The following is a 17,880-nucleotide window of genomic DNA, read 5'->3' on the forward strand; positions in this document are numbered from 1 at the left end:
ATGATGGACCTCCACAGGTGTTTTCACTTATTTTGCCTCTTTTCACCTTGTTTTTTTAGGACTGTGTGAGCGTACACAGACTGGGCTGGATTTACTCTCTCACTCTCCTCCTCTGAAATCTGGTAGTCCTAAAATACAAAAAAGTAGCACAAACTGGACATACTCAAGTAAAGTAAAGTATCTCAAAATTTTGTTTAAATATGCAAGAATACCTGAGTAAATGTCCTTTCCCCCTCTGGACTGAACTATAAATGTGTCATAATACCAAAACAATAAGCTAAAAGGATAAAAATGTGGATTTTGGTAATATGAGTGATCCCTTTTGCTTGAAATTAGTTATTATGGTACCTAACCATAAACTTAGGATATGTGGCTCGGATGCAATGCTGTATCTCTAAATGGCTTTTAAATATACTTCTGCTGTATTTAATGTTATGATTTTACACTCATCAGCTCATAATTATAAAAAATGTTTGTTTTGTAAAAAATCCTGTAGCCTAAAATGTCTCCAAAATGTACATTTCTCAGAAACTCAAAGGAAACAAAAACATTTAAGCACAAAAAAGTTTATAATTCAGAGCTGCAATGTTGAAAATGAATCACCAACTATTTTAATCACTGACTAATAATGTTGAGTAATTTTCTTAAGAAATACTGATTCCAACTGTGAATGTGAATATTTACTACTTAATTTGGTCTTCTTTATGATCGTTAACTAAATATGTTTAGGTTGTGGGACAAAACAAGACAATTAAAGATGTCACCTTGAGCTTTGGGACACGGGGATTCTCATTTTTCAAAATGTTTGGACCTATTATACGCCAAGATTTTCATTGATATTTAAAAAATGAATCAACAGATAATCTATAATGAAAATAATCAGTAATTGCAGCCTTAAAAAGGAATAATTATTGATATTTTAGCATGACGCAGGTGTTAATGAATCAATTTAACACTGTAAAATAATAAAGTCTTTTTTTGTTGTTTAAAAAAAACAACATTTTATGGTAATGCTTGTTTATATGCGGGCCAAAAGTGACACAATAATAAAAATAAATAAATTAATAATAATGATAATGATACTAAACGTTATCCATATAGCACTTTTCTTAACAATGTTACAAAGTGCTTTACAGGAGAAATAAAAACCATACAAGGCAGATAAAAGTAAAGCAACGAAGAGCACAGAGCATAGAGATATTTTATTCACGATGAATAAAATAATAATAAAAACATTAAAAATGCACAGATGATAAATGTGAAAAAATAAAATAATAACTTGCACATTTACTAATTGAATTTATAATCAATCACTGTCATTTATTCATTCAGTCATTTATTTCCAGTGTCACGTTTGAACCTCCATACATTTTAAACTACTTTTTTCCTGAAAAATTAAAGTTTGTAATACTTTTGTGTGTGTGTGTATGTTTTTTTTTTTTAGTCCAGTGGAGGATTTGAGAGCTGCACCGCTGCTGGTGATGTCAGACAGAGGCTGGGTCATCTGAAGGGCAGCAGCAGACGAGGTTCATGCAGAGTTCAGCCGCATACATTAGGTAACACCATCGGTCCCAGTGACATAACTAGTATGAAGCAGGTTGAGTTGAGACATTCGTCAATAAAGAAGAGATAAGAAGAAGAAGGAGAAGGAGAAAGACTGAGAAGGAGAAGAAGAAGTCCAGGAACAAAACTTTGTTATGCAAAACAGCCTCCACATCTCGATCTGTTTAATCTCTCTCTCTCTCTCTCTCTCTCTCTCTCTCTCTCTCTCTCTCTCTCTCTCTCTCTCTCTCTCTCTCTCTCTCTCTCTCTCTCTCTCTCTCTCTCTCTTTCGCTTCTTTCTTTCTCTTTCTCTCTCTCTCTCTCTGCGGAGCGCCTACAGTCGGCTGGCTGTTGGCTGTGCGTCAACATGCGGACAATTTCTGACTGATTATGGGGAATAAACCTCTAAAGAAGAGCGCACAAGCCTATCTGAATGTATAATAGACATGCTTTATAGCTGAAAAACTCTTTGCATCCAGTACAAAACTTGATTTAAACACTCAGAGAGAAAGAAGGAAGGAAGGAAGGATACGTCTCTGCACGCTCACTCGGACTTCACACCATGTTTGACTATATGGAATTTCAAGCTTTTGGTCCCGGAGAAATCCTGGATCTGTATGTGTCCAGCCCTGCAGTGTGCATGCTACAGGAGCAGGAACGGGAACAGGAGCAGCAGGATTTGGCTGCATACTTCCCAGAGCTGATCGAGACGGACTGGCAAACTCACCGCTGTGCACAATGTAGGTGTTAAAAAAAGAGAAAAGAAGTGATGGTTGAGATTTCATTTGAAGCGTCATGATGGTGATCAACATAAAGGTTTTAACTCTTCATCTCATCACAGATTCATTAGTTAACTGTTTATTTAGTAGGTTTTAATACAGTTTTAATACATCATGTGTTATATATTACAGTTTAAGGCAGGTTGGTGCTGCAAAATAAGAAAGATCCATTACAAGAAAACACCAAAACATCTAATTTAACCCTTAAACAGGCAACGTGCACCAGGTTTTAAATACCTTAATATGGGCAACATATCCTGGTTTAGAAACAACTCTAAAATCCAAAATATCCAAAATATTTTATAAATTAAAAAATGGAAATGTTTACTTAGGTAACTACTACAACTAATAATATAAAAGTCAATAACAACTCATTTTTCCACTCCTGCCTGTTTAATATCCTATCATACATAATTAATATAGATAATCTTGAATCTAGCTGTATTGTTTTTAAATTATGGGATGAATTGGGATTATTGATCTCTGCCATGTTGTGACTTCCCCCCCCACACCTGTTTAATGTCTTTTTTGACTCTTCATGTTCAGTCTGATTGAAGTTTTCCTCTCATCATGTCTGGAGGACTTTTTACTTTCCACACTCACACACACTCTTGCTTGATCTACACCCAGTTTATTAGGCCCACCCAGCTAAAAATGATGCAGTAATATCATATTGAATGTACAGTATAATGTTCAGTTTTGGTTGTTTTCTGAAGGTGTTATAATACAAGTTTATGGTATTTTTGCAGGCTTTATTTTGCCTGTGATTCATTTATAATATTAGTGAGTGTAAAAACTCTGAGGATATGATGGACTAGAGTTTAACAGCAGCACAAACTACTGTGCAGCCTACAAAATAACTATGAAGTTGAATCAGCACCTCCTGTAAATCAGGTTCAACAAAATCTGAACATTAAGTCATCGATGAATTGATTTATTACAGGTAGTTGTGTATTTGACTGCAGTGTGCAACGTGCATGATGCATTTTCTTGCAGGAGCAGAGTACTGTACGAGAGCTGATCACAGTGTGTGTGTGTGTGTGTGTGTGTGTGTGTGTGTTTGGGGGGGTCTGTGTTTGGGACGAGGGCCGGTCAGTTTGGGGTTGCAGCGGGTTCACCGGACGGTCACTGGCTCAGGAGGTCAGAGGAGAGCGAATCTGTTGAGTCCAAAACATTTCAACTTTTCAGATAAGAAAAAAACTGCAAAAATCAAAACTAACTGAACATTTAAAAAAAAAAAGATAAAAGCAAGTTCAGATTTTGCTTCTCAGCAAACTTAATTTATATATTTTTTGAAGTTTTAACAATTGAACATCAAGCCAGGGAGGAAAAAACTGTACATGCACACTTAACACAAGCCATCATATAAATAACAACCAACAATTCACAAACCAAAGATACTCAGTTAACTGTCACAGAGGACTTAAGAAACCAGAAAATATTCATATTTGAGAAGCTGAAATCAGAGAATTTGGACATTTTCTTAATGAAAATGTACACGAAACAACTAATAGATGATGAAAAATAGTTGCAGATTAATTTAATAGTTGGCAGCTAATTGATAAATCAACACATTAAAGCTGTAATTTGTACATTTCACATTTCATACACAAGGCCAGGTACTTTACAGTAAGTATTAAAGCATTAAAAAGAAATAAAATGCAAATTTGAAGGAATAAAAACCTCAGAAAAAATACAAAAAGCTCAGAACAAAGATGAAATAAATAAATAAAAGGTAAAGATTTAAGGGGAAGATGGTTAATGAAGAATACTTTAGGTTCAGTGAAAGGCAGCAATGAATATAAGAGTTTATAAGATTTAATGATAATAGATTTTCAAACTGAAAGGACGAATGAAGAAATACACATGAAATAAAATGACCAGGACTCGTTTGCAGAATCTCTTTGGACCAAAACATATTCAGTTTTAAAGTCACAGGAGGAGCAGTTAGCTTCAACGTCCTGCCTGAATCTTTTTAGGTATCACTTGAACAGGTAGCATCTATAAATCAGCTCAAACACAACATATTTTAAGTTGAGATTTAGCTTTTTGTGTGATTTCAAGCACATCTTTCTTCTTCTGTAAACCCACAAAATCTTCTACACCCTTAAAACTCTTTTGTCGATTTAGGTTAAATTGATTTACACAAAGCATCCATACATCAAATAACACCACCTATATTGGAGGACAGCCTCTCGTTCCCCTTCCCCCGACCAAATCACTTAGCGGAGCATTACAGCGCCTCAAAACACACACACAGACACACACTTTCTACTCCTTTTCCCTCCCTCAATCCCTCTCTCATCAGTCAGTTGGGCTTGTGGCATGCGCCTGCATTGTTTTGCATTGGGAGAGGAGCTCGGGCCGATGGGGGTGTCCTCGTTTGACCCACTGATTTTAGGTTCAACCAGAGGCCACGGGTTCAAGGGGATGGAGATGGAGATGAGCAATTTTTCTCGTTTTGTCCCCTTTTCGAGACGGCTTTCTTCGTTTTCTGTCAGCGTTGGAAATGGTGGAGGTGATCAGAGAGTCGGCAGGGAGGCTGAGAGCCCCTCAGACTGGAGCAAATCTCCTCTCAAAAGGGGGATTTCAAGAGGGTGGGGGCGAGGAGGGGGGAAGGGGGATGTGTGTTGTGCCTGATGGAGTGAAAGAATTGAGGTTAAAGCTATGCTCCAGTACAGTATGTGACTTAACATCTGCTGATATTACAGAGGAGTTAAATATGTATTGAATCATTTCCAAAGAAAATGACACAGAAACAGAAGATGGATGAGTCACTGTGACACAGTTTAGTGTTTCCTGTTGTAGTTTTGGTTCCTTACTTCCTGAAGAAGTAGTGCTGATCCCCAAAACCTTTTTATTTAACTTTGAATAACCAAGCAGCATTGTTTTAACCTGAATTAGAGGGGGATGGGATGCTTTTCTCTGTTTTTCTCACAGTCTGAGATGAGCTGATAAGATAGGTGTAGTCCCACAGTGCTTGAAGTGATGCTCTTTAATCATACTTAGGTGAAAGTTAATGAATTTTCACTCAAATCTCAAAGCATTGAAACTGATCAGGCTGAGCATCTTTTTATTAAGATAATATTTAATCAGCTCATCTCTGTATGTTTCTTCATGTCGACACAGAACCTGCAATTTGAATGTTTTTCATTTTCTACTTTTTTCACATATTTCCACCTTCCTATAACTATTTCCTATTTACTGCTACTGGATATGTCATGTAAGAGCACCAATCATGCTTTTTAGAAACAGTATAAAATGTTTAAAGCCCTAGTTTTAGCCCATAGAGGCTAAATGTCCCTCTATACACCCTGTAATGCAAAAAAGACAAGAAAGAAATACACTGAGTTTGGCTGTTCTCAGATGCACCACACAGTAGTGGGGTTTTTCCTGAAGGCTTAACTAATAAAAAAGAACACAGAAAATTCAATTTCAATATGTCAGTAGGTCAATATGTCAATTAGGGCTGATTGATTTCTCTATAAGATGTAAAATAGTGACGAAAAGGCTGATATAATTTCTTAGAGCTCATGTTGACGTCCTTAATTATCTTGTTTTGTCTGATGAAAGAAAGTCCAAAATCCAAATCAGTTTACTGTCATTTATGACTCATAAAGGTTTCAAAGTTTAAATAGGCTGCAACCAGCACATTTTGAGCATTTTTGCTTTAAAAAATTACTAAAATGATTATTTGATAATTGAAATAGTTGCATATTAGTTTTCTGCAGATTGATTAATCGACAAATCATTGCAACTCTGATTGTGAGATATGATATATGATATGAAAGTCACAGAGGTACTAGAGGGGAAAGATTTCATCCTGGTATAAGTGGTATATTTTCTGCAGATCTGCTATTAAATGTGTGTATAAGTTTAACTTTTGTCCTGATGCTGGTGCTCGAGATAACGAACATCTGGAGCAAATTACACAATAATCTGGAGAGTATAATAGTTGTCAAGATGTTTTTCTCCAGACTGCAATCACTGTGCTGCAAGTGGTGCATAAAACATCATGTGTTCACTCAGATTTCACTTCAATAATTAAAAAGGTTTGAGACTTACAGGTATTTGTCTCCTGTGTGTTTGCAGCAGTGGGAAGCCAGAGCTCCAGCTCCAGCTCAGATGACCTGTTCACCAGCCCCGCCTCCCCTCTGCCCCCTCCTCGCACTTACAAGCCCTGTTTCGTCTGTCAGGACAAATCCTCCGGCTACCACTATGGAGTCAGTGCCTGTGAGGGCTGCAAGGTAACACGGAGAAGCGGCCTGCTCTACACCAAACATTTATCATAGTATTTAATTTCTTTTACATTTAAGTGGTTTGTAAAAAAACAGTTTTCTCTTTTATGAACATCGTCTTTTTGTAAATTTGTCCTGTTGTCATCAGCTTTAGAGCTCACAAGTTGTCATGTTAGATGTTTGCGAAAGCCCTAGATAGAACCTAAAATGTCTTATCATGTCTTAGTGCTAATGAAGAGTCAACTACATATACACATACAACTAATGGCACCAGACACACATTTATAAGCTAGAAAGAGATCATTTTCCTTTAAAAAATGTAAAAAATCAATAGTTATCAAAATAGCTTGCAACTCATTTTCTGTAAATCAACTAATCGATTAATTGACTAATCGTTGCAGCTCTATAATAAAACATATTAATGATACAATGTTTTATTGCATTCAGTCACATTTTATTTATTTAGTTACATTTTCAGACCAAACATCAACATCAATATAGTGGGCCTGAACTTTAATAAACCGTGTGTGTGTGTGTGTGTGTGTGTGTGTGTGTGTGTGTGTGTGTGTGTTGTGTGTGTGTGTGTGTGTGTGTGTGTGTGTGTGTGTGTGTGTGTGTGTGTGAACAACATGATGTCAGTATTAACAGTGACGTCCACTTACAGTAAACAACATACATCCATATCTTTTGCAAAATTCATATTTTAAGTTTTAAGTCATTTGATATAAATCCACAGAGATTTACCTTCTTTTACCTTTTCTTTTTTGCCTTTTTTTGCAAACTGAATCTAGATTTGAGTCTGTGTGTCACTTTTTTTTAAAGAATCAAACTGAGTTTCTGCTGCAAATGAGACTTTTTGAAGTATAAAGAGAAAGCTTCATCTTCAAAATGGTTGAACTCCCACTTTGATTATCAAGTATTTTCCTTTACAGACAAAATCTAATTTATTACTGTTTTATGATTTTTTTTAAAAGAGTTTCATCAGGATTTTTTGTAAACACAGCTTTTTGATCATGATTTTTCAACTGACAATTTTATAAATAAATATGTCTAGGTCAAAACTTGAATATGGCTTGATTGTGTATGATGTGAATGTGTGAAATTGTGGCCTATTTGTTACAGAGATAGTCTCTGGTTTTGTCTATAATGGGAATTCCTATATTTAAAATGTTTATCTGCAGTTTTCTTAAGCGGTCCCTGTGATATGAAGTGTACTGAAGTAGCATCACATGACATTAGCTATGCTTTCCACTCTCGTCTTACGGTGATTGACTTGAAAGAGCTTATTTTAATCATAACGCTTTCATCTGTTTCACTCTGTGGCTGTCTGTATGGTCTCATCCATATGTTTATGTTCGATTAGCATGTTAGGCTAACAGTCCATCAGCTGTGTGTCTTTATATCTGCAGCCGTGACGTTTTTCAGAGCACACACAAACACTGTAAACACACCTGTCACCTGCCCAGCAAAGTTGTGTTAAACAGGAAACATTGCATTATTATACAGTCTGTGGGCAACACACATCATGGCGTCTCTTTGGTGTTACTGTCAGTGTCGGAGCCTCCATGTGAGACGTAAATGTGAGTTTTTAAAACGTATTTAGGGACTGTGCTCGGGACTCCGCTGTAAACACTCCCTGATTCATTTTGAAAGAGCAATGACCAATGAGGAAACTCCAACGCTGGGAAGACTGACCAGTGAATGGTGGGACTCCATAACTCACTCACTCAGTCAGACAACAGTCAGTCAGTAACAGTCATTCAGGGTTTTTGAGCTGGTCTGTGATCGATTCAGCTAAAAATACAGATTGACCTTTTAAGTATCTGCAGGATTATTTTCCTACCCTTGTTACTCATCATTATTATCATCTTCTTTTTCTTCTCCTGGTGCTTCTGCAGGGCTTCTTCCGCCGCAGCGTGCAGAAAAACATGGTGTACACCTGCCACCGGGACAGAAACTGTATCATCAACAAAATCACCAGGAACCGCTGTCAGTACTGTCGGCTGCAGAGGTGCTTCGCCGTGGGAATGTCAAAAGAGTGTAAGTGTCTGATCAGAGCACAAAATTAACAGCAGACATCAAAGCTGGTAAAATATGCAAGTAGCTGGTAGATTTGATTCACTCACCAGCCAAAAAACTCAACAGTTATCTATTGAGTGACATTTGAACATGCATTATCATTTGGCCAGTGATCAAAAAGGAACATTTTGCTCCATGTGTCTGATCGACTTTGATCCAGCATGACGCAGGAAGCCTCGTTAGACACGCTGGACATTCGTTAGATGCCAAAATTAGACATTTACGATCTTATAAAAATGCAAATTATAGTCAAAGAGAGTTGCATGTTGCATATTAGGTCAGTGAAAGGTCAGTGTGACAGTCATAAATATGAATGATAGTCTCAAAGTTTTATCATTTGTGTGTTTTGCAAGATGAGTGATTCATAAAAGCACAACACAGTGTAAGAAATGCATGTTTACACTTATTGGGAAGTTCTTTTTTATGAATAAGAAACCACAAATTTGACATGTGACAGATCTAATTGAGATGAAACGTGTAACTTAATTCATGAATAATTACAGCTTTAAAAGAAAATGAGTGTAACATGTTTTTATTTCTGCTTTGCTTCATGTCTACAGAACCATGAATGCGCTTTAACCCATTTATGCAGAACTATAATTTAGCCTAATTCCTGTAATCTTCTTAAAGACACTTTGTTTACTACAGATTAAAGGGTCAGTACACCCAAATTAAAACATATACATAGATTAACCCACTTATTTTATTTATCATTTATTTTTATTCAGTCGTTTTCTTGCACATTAAAACATTTTAGGAACAATACGATTTGATTTGTAAATGAGGACATATTTCATAAAAACACACTTTAACCTACAGAGTACATATATACATGAAGTGAAGCGCTTGTGCAGGAGCAGGAAAAGAGTAGGGAGTTAAAAACTATACAAAGACCTCTTCTAATTACAGTCCATCGAAATAATAAGAGGTGGAATTACAGCACCTCTAGTGGTGCGTAATCAAGAGGACAGTTATAGTTTCATATCCTCAGAGTTGGAAAACCGAGCAGAAACGTGTCTTTGTGACTGCAACTAACCATTATTTTGATTATTGTTTTTTCTATTGAATAGTTTCTCAATTAATCTATTAGTAGTTTGGTGAAAAATGTTCATCACTTTCTCCCAAAGCTCACACTGACGACCTCATCTGACTATAATCCAGAGATTTTGAGTTTACTATCATAGAAGACGATGATTAGAGATTAGAGATGCTGGATTTAGAGTTTGGACATTTATTCTTAAAAATGACTCAAAACGATTAGTTAATTATCGGAAATTAATATTCTATTGATGGACTAATTGATTAATCTTTGCATCTCTAATCTCTTCTGAACGGGATTGCCAGACACTCTCTTTGAACTTCTGAAAATCAAACTATCCCCATGTCTACTCACCGACACGACTAAAAAAAAAAAAAAAAGATTAATTGGGACGTTCTCAGTGAACCGCAGCACTGTACAACAGAAACTAAAACTCTGTGTTACCCAGAAGTGCAGTGACCTAGATAACAAAGTGTGTGTTACGTGTTTGGAGCCTCAAGAACAGCGATAGGGTGGCAGTGACGGATCATACCAGCCACATGTTCTCATTTTTGCTTCATTCACACTCAGACACACGCACATTACATAAGTGCATCACATGTAGCAGACAGATGGATAATATGTAACTGCTAGCTAGACGCTTCAGTCAGTGTGTAACATGATCTGGCTTTAGTGTTTACACACCGACGGGCAGACTGGATGTAGGGCACCCAAAACGAGGAGGAGGAGGAGTAGGAGGAGGAGGAGTGGAGTGTGGAAGGCAGAGACGGAGGTGTTGCATAATCCTGAGCTACTCTGACATGTGCAAAGCTGCCTGAGACAAGTCAGTGGGACGCACTGAAACGTGTTGACACTGTTACCGAAGCGTTTATGAAAGGATAACCTGGTTAGGAAGCGTCCGCCGCCTTCACATGCTCGGTGTTAACTAACAGGAAACGCTTCTCTATCAAAGAGAGGCTTTACATGAAAACTGATGACAATCTCCTGTGCAGAGCCAAACCAACAACGAGCTAATCCTATTTAAAAGGATTTTGTGTGTATCGGTTAACCTGATCTATCTTATTCTCCTGAGCCATAGACCTTCGTTATTGTCCAAAAACTATAATAAATGGGGCATTTATGAATGGGGCACACTGCTGCACTAGGTGACACCTTTCTTATATCACAAAGAGCAGGTGTAGACCGTACTCTTTAATCTAATTTAAAGAGACCTAACTTTCCCAGATAAGCAGCACTTGGAGACAGAGGAAAGGAAGAACTCCCCTTTAACAGGAAGAAACCTCAGACAGAACCGGGCTTTAAGTGGGCGGCCATCTGCCTTGACCGGTTGGGGTTTAAAATACAATAAATATACAATACTTCAGTGGGAGTGAGTGGTACTGGGAGCTATGGTGTTGTACAGTCTGATGTCTGATGGTATGATAGAGGTATATCAGGTTTTGGATGCACACATAAAACTCATAAGTAGTCAATTGCTGGTTTGGCTCAGCATTACAAAATATAGAGAAAATTGCCACATCAGGTCCTTTAAATTGTATTTTTAAATGCTTTAACACCACAATACGACTTAGTTTTGGGGGTGAATGCAGGTCTGTATCCTTCAGTAATGAAACTAAACTACACATGCAATGCTAAATCGGCAGAGTACTCTTTTTAACATTCTTATAATCTGCATCATCCTTTTTCCCCAGCTGTGAGAAATGACAGAAACAGGAGAAAAGGGAAAAAGGAAGCGGTGAAGATGACGATCATGGAGACGTACGAGCTGACGGCGGAGCTCGGTCTCATCGTGGAGAAGATCTGCAGGGCCCACAGAGACACCTTCCCCTCCCTGTGCCAGCTGGGAAAATACACCACAGTGAGTCGACTGTTAGAATAATATAATATTCCTCAGCTGAGAGAAAACAGCCTGCAGAGAGTAAAACTTCAAAGCTGCCCTCTTGATCTAATAGTTCATTTGATTTCATTTGATTCAGATATATGGTTCAGTGACAAATAAGGGTCGACAAGATGAAAAATTCAAAAATATCTTAATATATAGTTTTAAAAGCAGCATCAGGTTTGTTATAATGTACTTTTTTTTTTTAAAAGGTGACATTTGAACCATTTTTTTAACCAAAAGTAAGACTGAATGCGCCTGAAAATGTCAAATGGTGTAACCACAAAAGAATGACATTATATATAGTATCCACCTACAGTTTATTTAAGTGTACGTATACAAATAATTACTTCATTTTAAAAAATCAAATGAAAAGAAAAATATTTTGGAGTATTTCTACATTTAAATTTCAAAGCATTTTGTCAATATTAAGCACGACATATCCTAAAAACAACCACTTTTTCTAAATAAGTTTTGACAAATGATTATTATTAAAAAATTATTTAAAAAACACAGTGTTGTGTTGCAAAAGTGGATTATATTTATTCCACATTTTAGTTCACATGTATTTTCCGGTATATAATCAGATTTTTATGAAAAAATACTGGTTACACCAATTGACACTGGGTTGCATCATGTCATTGACTCATATATTTTATGATGAAGGAGAGCATGAATTTAACCATGTATATCTGTTTTGGCTACTAATGTAAAAAAAAAATCGAAACATTACTTTTCACTTATTTTTTAAACATTAATATGGAAGGAGAGTTGCTGATTTGAAACTGAAATCATTAGGCAGTCGACAGCATATAAATCTGCAACTATTTTTATAATAAGCTAATCTTTTAAGTAATTTTTCAAGCAAAATGACAAATGTTTGGTTGTTTATAGCTTCTCAAATGTGACAATTGGCTCTTTTTTATTTCTCTTACATTAAAGCAAACTGAATAACAGGTTTTGGACGGTTGGTCAGACAAAAAGGCAATTTAATCGCATCGCCTTGGGATCTAGAAATTAGTGATGGGAATTTATATTTACTCTCTTTTTTCGACATTTTACAGACCAATGATAAATTTAAAAAAAAAACAGCGAATAATCAGATTAATCAGAAGATTGAAAGACTACACAGAAACGAGCACTGACATCCAGAGACCTTCAAATGTCGTGTTATTAAGGTATAAAAAGCCTCATGAGAAATCCAGGAAATGTCGACTGTGATGTGTAGAGATTTGAGGGTCAGTGGCATTTAAAGCTCTACGCATGTGAGAGTGTTTCATCTTGTTACTGAAAGGTCAGAGCTGCTCACAACGACCTGAACTCAAACAACAAACTCGTTGTACATTTCAGTTTCTTAAAATCTCCTCTGAAGTTTGAAATGATAAATGTCACCTGTGAACATAACATGCAGCAGTAAGCTCAGTAGAGCTGAAATAATAACAAATCAGTTTACTGGGATGAACATGTAGCTTCTTATTAATATATTTGTGTATCCTATTCAATAATAAGTTGACTTTAACCTCTATTTAACATTAATAAGCACTATATAAACCTTTAATAATTGCTTTATAACACTAAATAATGTCATTTTGTTGTGTATTTATCAAAATCTATACACACAAACGTCACATCCAAATCTTCATTTGTCCATGTTTTGATGATCATGTGCTTAGTCTTCAACATTGTACGTGCAGTCAACAAGCACAAAGTGTAATTCACGTAGACTGTGACACATATCAAGCAGGAATAAGCACACATAAAAAATCTCCCCGTGTGTCACAACCGGTGTATCGAATCTGGGTGTCGCCCTTTTTAAAAGTACATGAGGTGAGCTTTGCCTGGAAGTAAAAACAGGAAATACAGAAGGAATAACAAACTGAACTGAATCTCCCTGAAATGTTGTATTTTATACTCAGTTTTATTGTATTGTACTGCTTGTTTGCAAGATTTAAAAAAGTCTTCGCTCCATTAACAAGCAGTGATGACTTATTATTTTGGATACTAATGTCACCTCACAAAGTTTCTCAAATTACAGTAACTAACTAGCAGTGGATGAATTTCATGTAATGCAGCTTTAAGATGTATTTAACAGTAAAAAAAAAAGCATCTGACAGATTTTCTCCATCTTTTTTCCTCCGTCCAGAACTCCAGCTCAGACCACAGGATCCAGCTGGATCTCGGCTTGTGGGATAAGTTCAGCGAGCTCGCCACCAAGTGCATCATCAAGGTGGTGGAGTTTGCCAAGCGAGTGCCTGGTTTCACCGGCCTGACCATCGCTGACCAGATCACTCTGCTCAAAGCCGCCTGCCTGGACATCCTGGTACATTCGTGCAATTCCTAAAATAAAAAGATCTCTCCAAAAAAAAAAAAGGAAATAAAATGCAGTTTAAGCTTTTTGATGATGTCTGAACTAAGTTGGGAATCTTAAAAACAAGCTGCTGAGCTGTAACCAGTTTTATGTACAGTAAAAATTATATTTTATATTCATACATGCATGGTTTTCGTAAACTGAAAGACCTGATTGACACCTTATTTCACACAAACACAGCTCTGACTGTGATTCACACTTTCCGTGGATCTTCACGCCCTCAGCTGACATTCATGCCGCAGACATACTGCCTGGCAGGCTGGCAGACAGAGCGGCCCTCAGGCAGACAGCGTTGCATGTTTTATTCTCCTTCATCCTCCCTCCCTCTCCTCGGTCATTGACTGGCGAGCTTCTCTATCACCGTCACCACGGGAGCTTCCTGTCACACCTGATGATGATTCACTCTGACGTGCTCTGATAACACAGAGGGAGTTTCACATGTGGTCAAACGCTCCACTCTGTTGCACTTTTACACATTTTTGTTCCTGATGAGGCATTCAGGGACTTTTATTCGCTTGTTTGATCATTGCCTCTGACGCTCTCCCTGCCACGGTATTTCTTTCTAAACTAAAAATATAATACAATACAATAAATACTCATTCCAGCACGCTATGTATTTATGTTATTGATCATGGACAGTGCACATTAATCAACATTAATTAACTACATTAAAGATGCAGTGTGTAAAATTTAGTGGCATCAAACAAAACAGCCTTGGCAGAAATTGACTATTATATTCATATTCATATGTTTTAATTAGTGTATAATCACCTGAATATAAGAATAGTTGTGTTTTTGTTTCCCTTTATATCTACATGGGGAGCCGGTCATGGCCACAGTACTGTTTCTTACACGATTAAAGCCACCAATTATCCAGGATTGATTTGTTTTCCTCTGATTTTCTTTGCATGTGAATTACAACAGGAAACCTTAAACATACATTATACTACAAAGATGATGTTATAATGATGTTACAAGACAAAAAATAGCATTATTAAACACCATTAACAAAATACAGCTAGAAGATGTACCTCAGTTACACAGACTACATTCCCAAGTTATAAATATTTATAAGTCAGGACTCCCACACACACGTTAATTTTTTCTACAGTTGAATGAAGCTTCTGAGTTTGTTAGAATAGATTAAAATGATTTTAAAAAAAGACAGATTGACTGAAAGGGTTTCTCCACAGTGTGATGGTACAACTTTTCTCCTGTGATTTTGTTTTAATGCATATTAAACTGCAAGACTTTCATGTGAATCAGGACGAGGAAGTATTGAGTTTGTTTGAACAGCAAAGCAGAACAGAATATAATCTCAGTTTATGAGGGCAGATAACAGGAAGGTAGTCAATATTTGATGTTAAATGTTCTCCATAAATAAATGGGCTTAAAATATTGCACAATATTACCATTAAACAGGGAATTATACATAACAACCAGTCTCTGATAGTAGTTTTTAGGTTTTAGAAAAGGCTTTGCTCGTTATTTGACAAATTACAGTACAAACTCTGACTGAAAGTGTGATGGTGGAGCAGATGAATACATCAGACTGGTGGAAACTCAACTGTTGATATTTTGCCTGTTTATTTCACCTTGGCTGAATAAAATGTACAAGATACTGAAATTGGGGGAACACACATGGTACAAATATGACATCCAGCCTGATTTATCTCTAAAGCCAACACAAGAAGTTACTACAACATTTTCTACATTTCCTAAAGCTGCTGCTTCTTGACAATCAACAATAACAAGAGTCCTTGTTTTCTCCTGTCCTGTCCAGATCTTGAGGATTTGCACTCGCTACACTCCTGACCAGGACACCATGACCTTCTCCGACGGGTTGACCCTGACCCGCACTCAGATCCACAACGCCGGTTTTGGACCGCTGACAGATCACGTTTTCACATTTGCAGGGCAGCTGCTGCCACTGGAGATGGACGACACAGAGAGCGGCCTGCTCAGCGCCATCTGCCTCGTCTCTGGAGGTACTGAAGCTCGGACACAGTTTGTACAGTTTGGAAAAAAATGGTGAAATATAAACTCTCATCTATGCCAATAACATCATAAATCTTCACTTTTGCAAAAGGAAACATTATTTTCTGAAATGTTGTTGTTTATGATCTGTCCTCTCTGTGTGTCTGAACAGACCGTCAGGATCTGGAGGAGCCGTCCAAGGTGGAGGTGCTGCAGGAGCCGCTGCTGGAGGCGCTGAAGATCTACTCCCGCAAGCGACGGCCCAGCATGCCCCTCATGTTCCCCAAAGCCCTCATGAAGATCACTGACCTGCGCAGCATCAGTGCTAAAGGTCAGAAAACACTGACTGTCCAACAGACTGTCCTTATGAAAGTTCTTACTTTATAACTAATTATTTAAATGTTACAACTACTATAAGTTAGTGCATATACTTTTGTTAAGTGGAGGAAACCTTAATTCTTATTTTAGTAGTTTCAGTCCTATGTCTATATGAAAAGTCCCTTGAGATGACTTTTGTTGTGATTATTACTACATAAATAAAGATTGATTGATTGATTAATTGAAGGCCTACAAGTTAGCATCTCAACAGAGATTGAACCCTATCGGGGGAGTGAAAGAGGTCACAAGCAGACCAAAGAATGGATGGGGTAATCTGACTTCAGAGGATGACAGCTAGTAAAATGAACATTTGACAAAAACAAAGTTTCAGCCCTTTCTGCCCGCAGCAGCAGCAACTACAGTGCAAACATTCCTCTACAAAGCCACCCTGAATCAAAACTGTCAGCTAATGAAGTGTTACAAGTGCAGCAGCAGCAGCAGCAGCAGCAGCAGACCATCAAAGGCTTCAATAGATCGCTTTTTTTTTTTTTTTTTGCAAAGGTTTCTTCTTGCAGGGAGTAGGATGTGATGACATGAGTGTGCAGCAGTGCACTTAAGTTGTCTTGCAGGTTTTTTTCAATCTGGGAGAAGCATATCCTCCCCAAAAACAGCTGATGTGATTAAAAAGAGCACTCTCTGTGAAGTCCAAACTGGAAAACAAAGCAATTTCTGTCTTGTGATACCATCTGATTGGTATCTGGTATCGAGAGAGAGATCGAGAGAGAGAGAGAGAGAGAGAGAGAGAGAGAGAGAGAGAGAGAGAGAGAGAGAGAGAGAGAGAGGGAGAGAGAGAGAGAGAGAGAGAGAGAGAGAGAGAGAGAGACAGAGAGAGACAGAGAGAGGCATTGAGAGAAAGTTTTTCCTCTTTTTATCAGATTACAAGTTTGTTGACAGACATTTTTGGCATGTAGCTACTTGAATGATGTAACGCTTCAAGCTCTTTCCTTTTGTAGCGAGATAAAAGTGTCCTGGAGGTATTCAGGGGAAGATCTGTGGTGGGAGTTGGGGAGCAACATGGTGTATTGATACAAATTCAATCTCAATGTGTCCATTTCCACAGGAGCGGAGCGAGTGGTGACGCTAAAGATGGAGATCCCAGGCTCCATGCCTCCTCTGATCAAGGAGATGCTGGAGGATCTGCAGAACCTGGACAAAAACCAGAGGAAAGACTCGGAGGAGAGTCGATCGGAGCAAAACGCCACCGTCTCCTCGCAGTACCTGAACTCCTCCGGCTTCTTGCTCTGAAGCCTCTCAGAGAACATTGCATCCCGTCTTACCTCCCAGAGGAAATGCTAACAATGTAAACTCCAGATGCAGTCCAGAGGGTTAGCTAGTGTCTTACCTCAGTCTTCGGTCCAAGAACTGTCTGTGAATATCCGCAGATCGGTTGGCAGAGACACCGCTGTGTTTAAAGAGATTCAGTTTTTACACTAACGTCTTCCTTAATTGAAGAAAACGCTAATTTCTATGAGTTAAAATCCTGCTGCAAAGGGGGAAAAAAGAGAAAGATGCAGTAATGTTATAATTTCTGTCATACATTTTTACAGTGACAGGATGGGAATCACTGTCGGGTTTCTTCTCTATTTATATTTGCATGAAAT

At 37.6% G+C, this 17,880-nt stretch overlaps 1 protein-coding gene across 1 annotated transcript; it reads left to right on the forward strand.

Moving 5' to 3' along the window:
• Positions 1-2,104: 2,104 nt before the first annotated feature.
• LOC133983928 (retinoic acid receptor beta-like) lies at positions 2,105-17,524 on the forward strand. The gene is made up of 8 exons (XM_062423141.1): positions 2,105-2,282; positions 6,417-6,568; positions 8,458-8,599; positions 11,369-11,535; positions 13,700-13,876; positions 15,708-15,912; positions 16,074-16,232; positions 17,340-17,524. The coding sequence occupies exons 1-8, from the start codon at positions 2,105-2,107 to the stop codon at positions 17,522-17,524; spliced, it is 1,365 nt and encodes a 454-aa protein (XP_062279125.1).
• The last annotated feature ends 356 nt before the right edge of the window (positions 17,525-17,880 follow it).

This window comes from Scomber scombrus, chromosome 7 (assembly GCF_963691925.1).
Source record: "Scomber scombrus chromosome 7, fScoSco1.1, whole genome shotgun sequence".
Classification (NCBI taxonomy): domain Eukaryota; kingdom Metazoa; phylum Chordata; class Actinopteri; order Scombriformes; family Scombridae; genus Scomber; species Scomber scombrus.

Bases quoted from the DNA above. Each gene is read 5' to 3' on its own strand.
- LOC133983928 (XM_062423141.1), top strand. From the start codon at position 2,105: ATGTTTGACTATATGGAATTTCAAGCTTTTGGTCCCGGAGAAATCCTG. The intron at 8,600-11,368 runs GTAAGTGTCTGA...CTTTTTCCCCAG, and splicing joins CGTGGGAATGTCAAAAGAGT to CTGTGAGAAATGACAGAAAC. The intron at 15,913-16,073 runs GTACTGAAGCTC...GTGTCTGAACAG, and splicing joins CATCTGCCTCGTCTCTGGAG to ACCGTCAGGATCTGGAGGAG.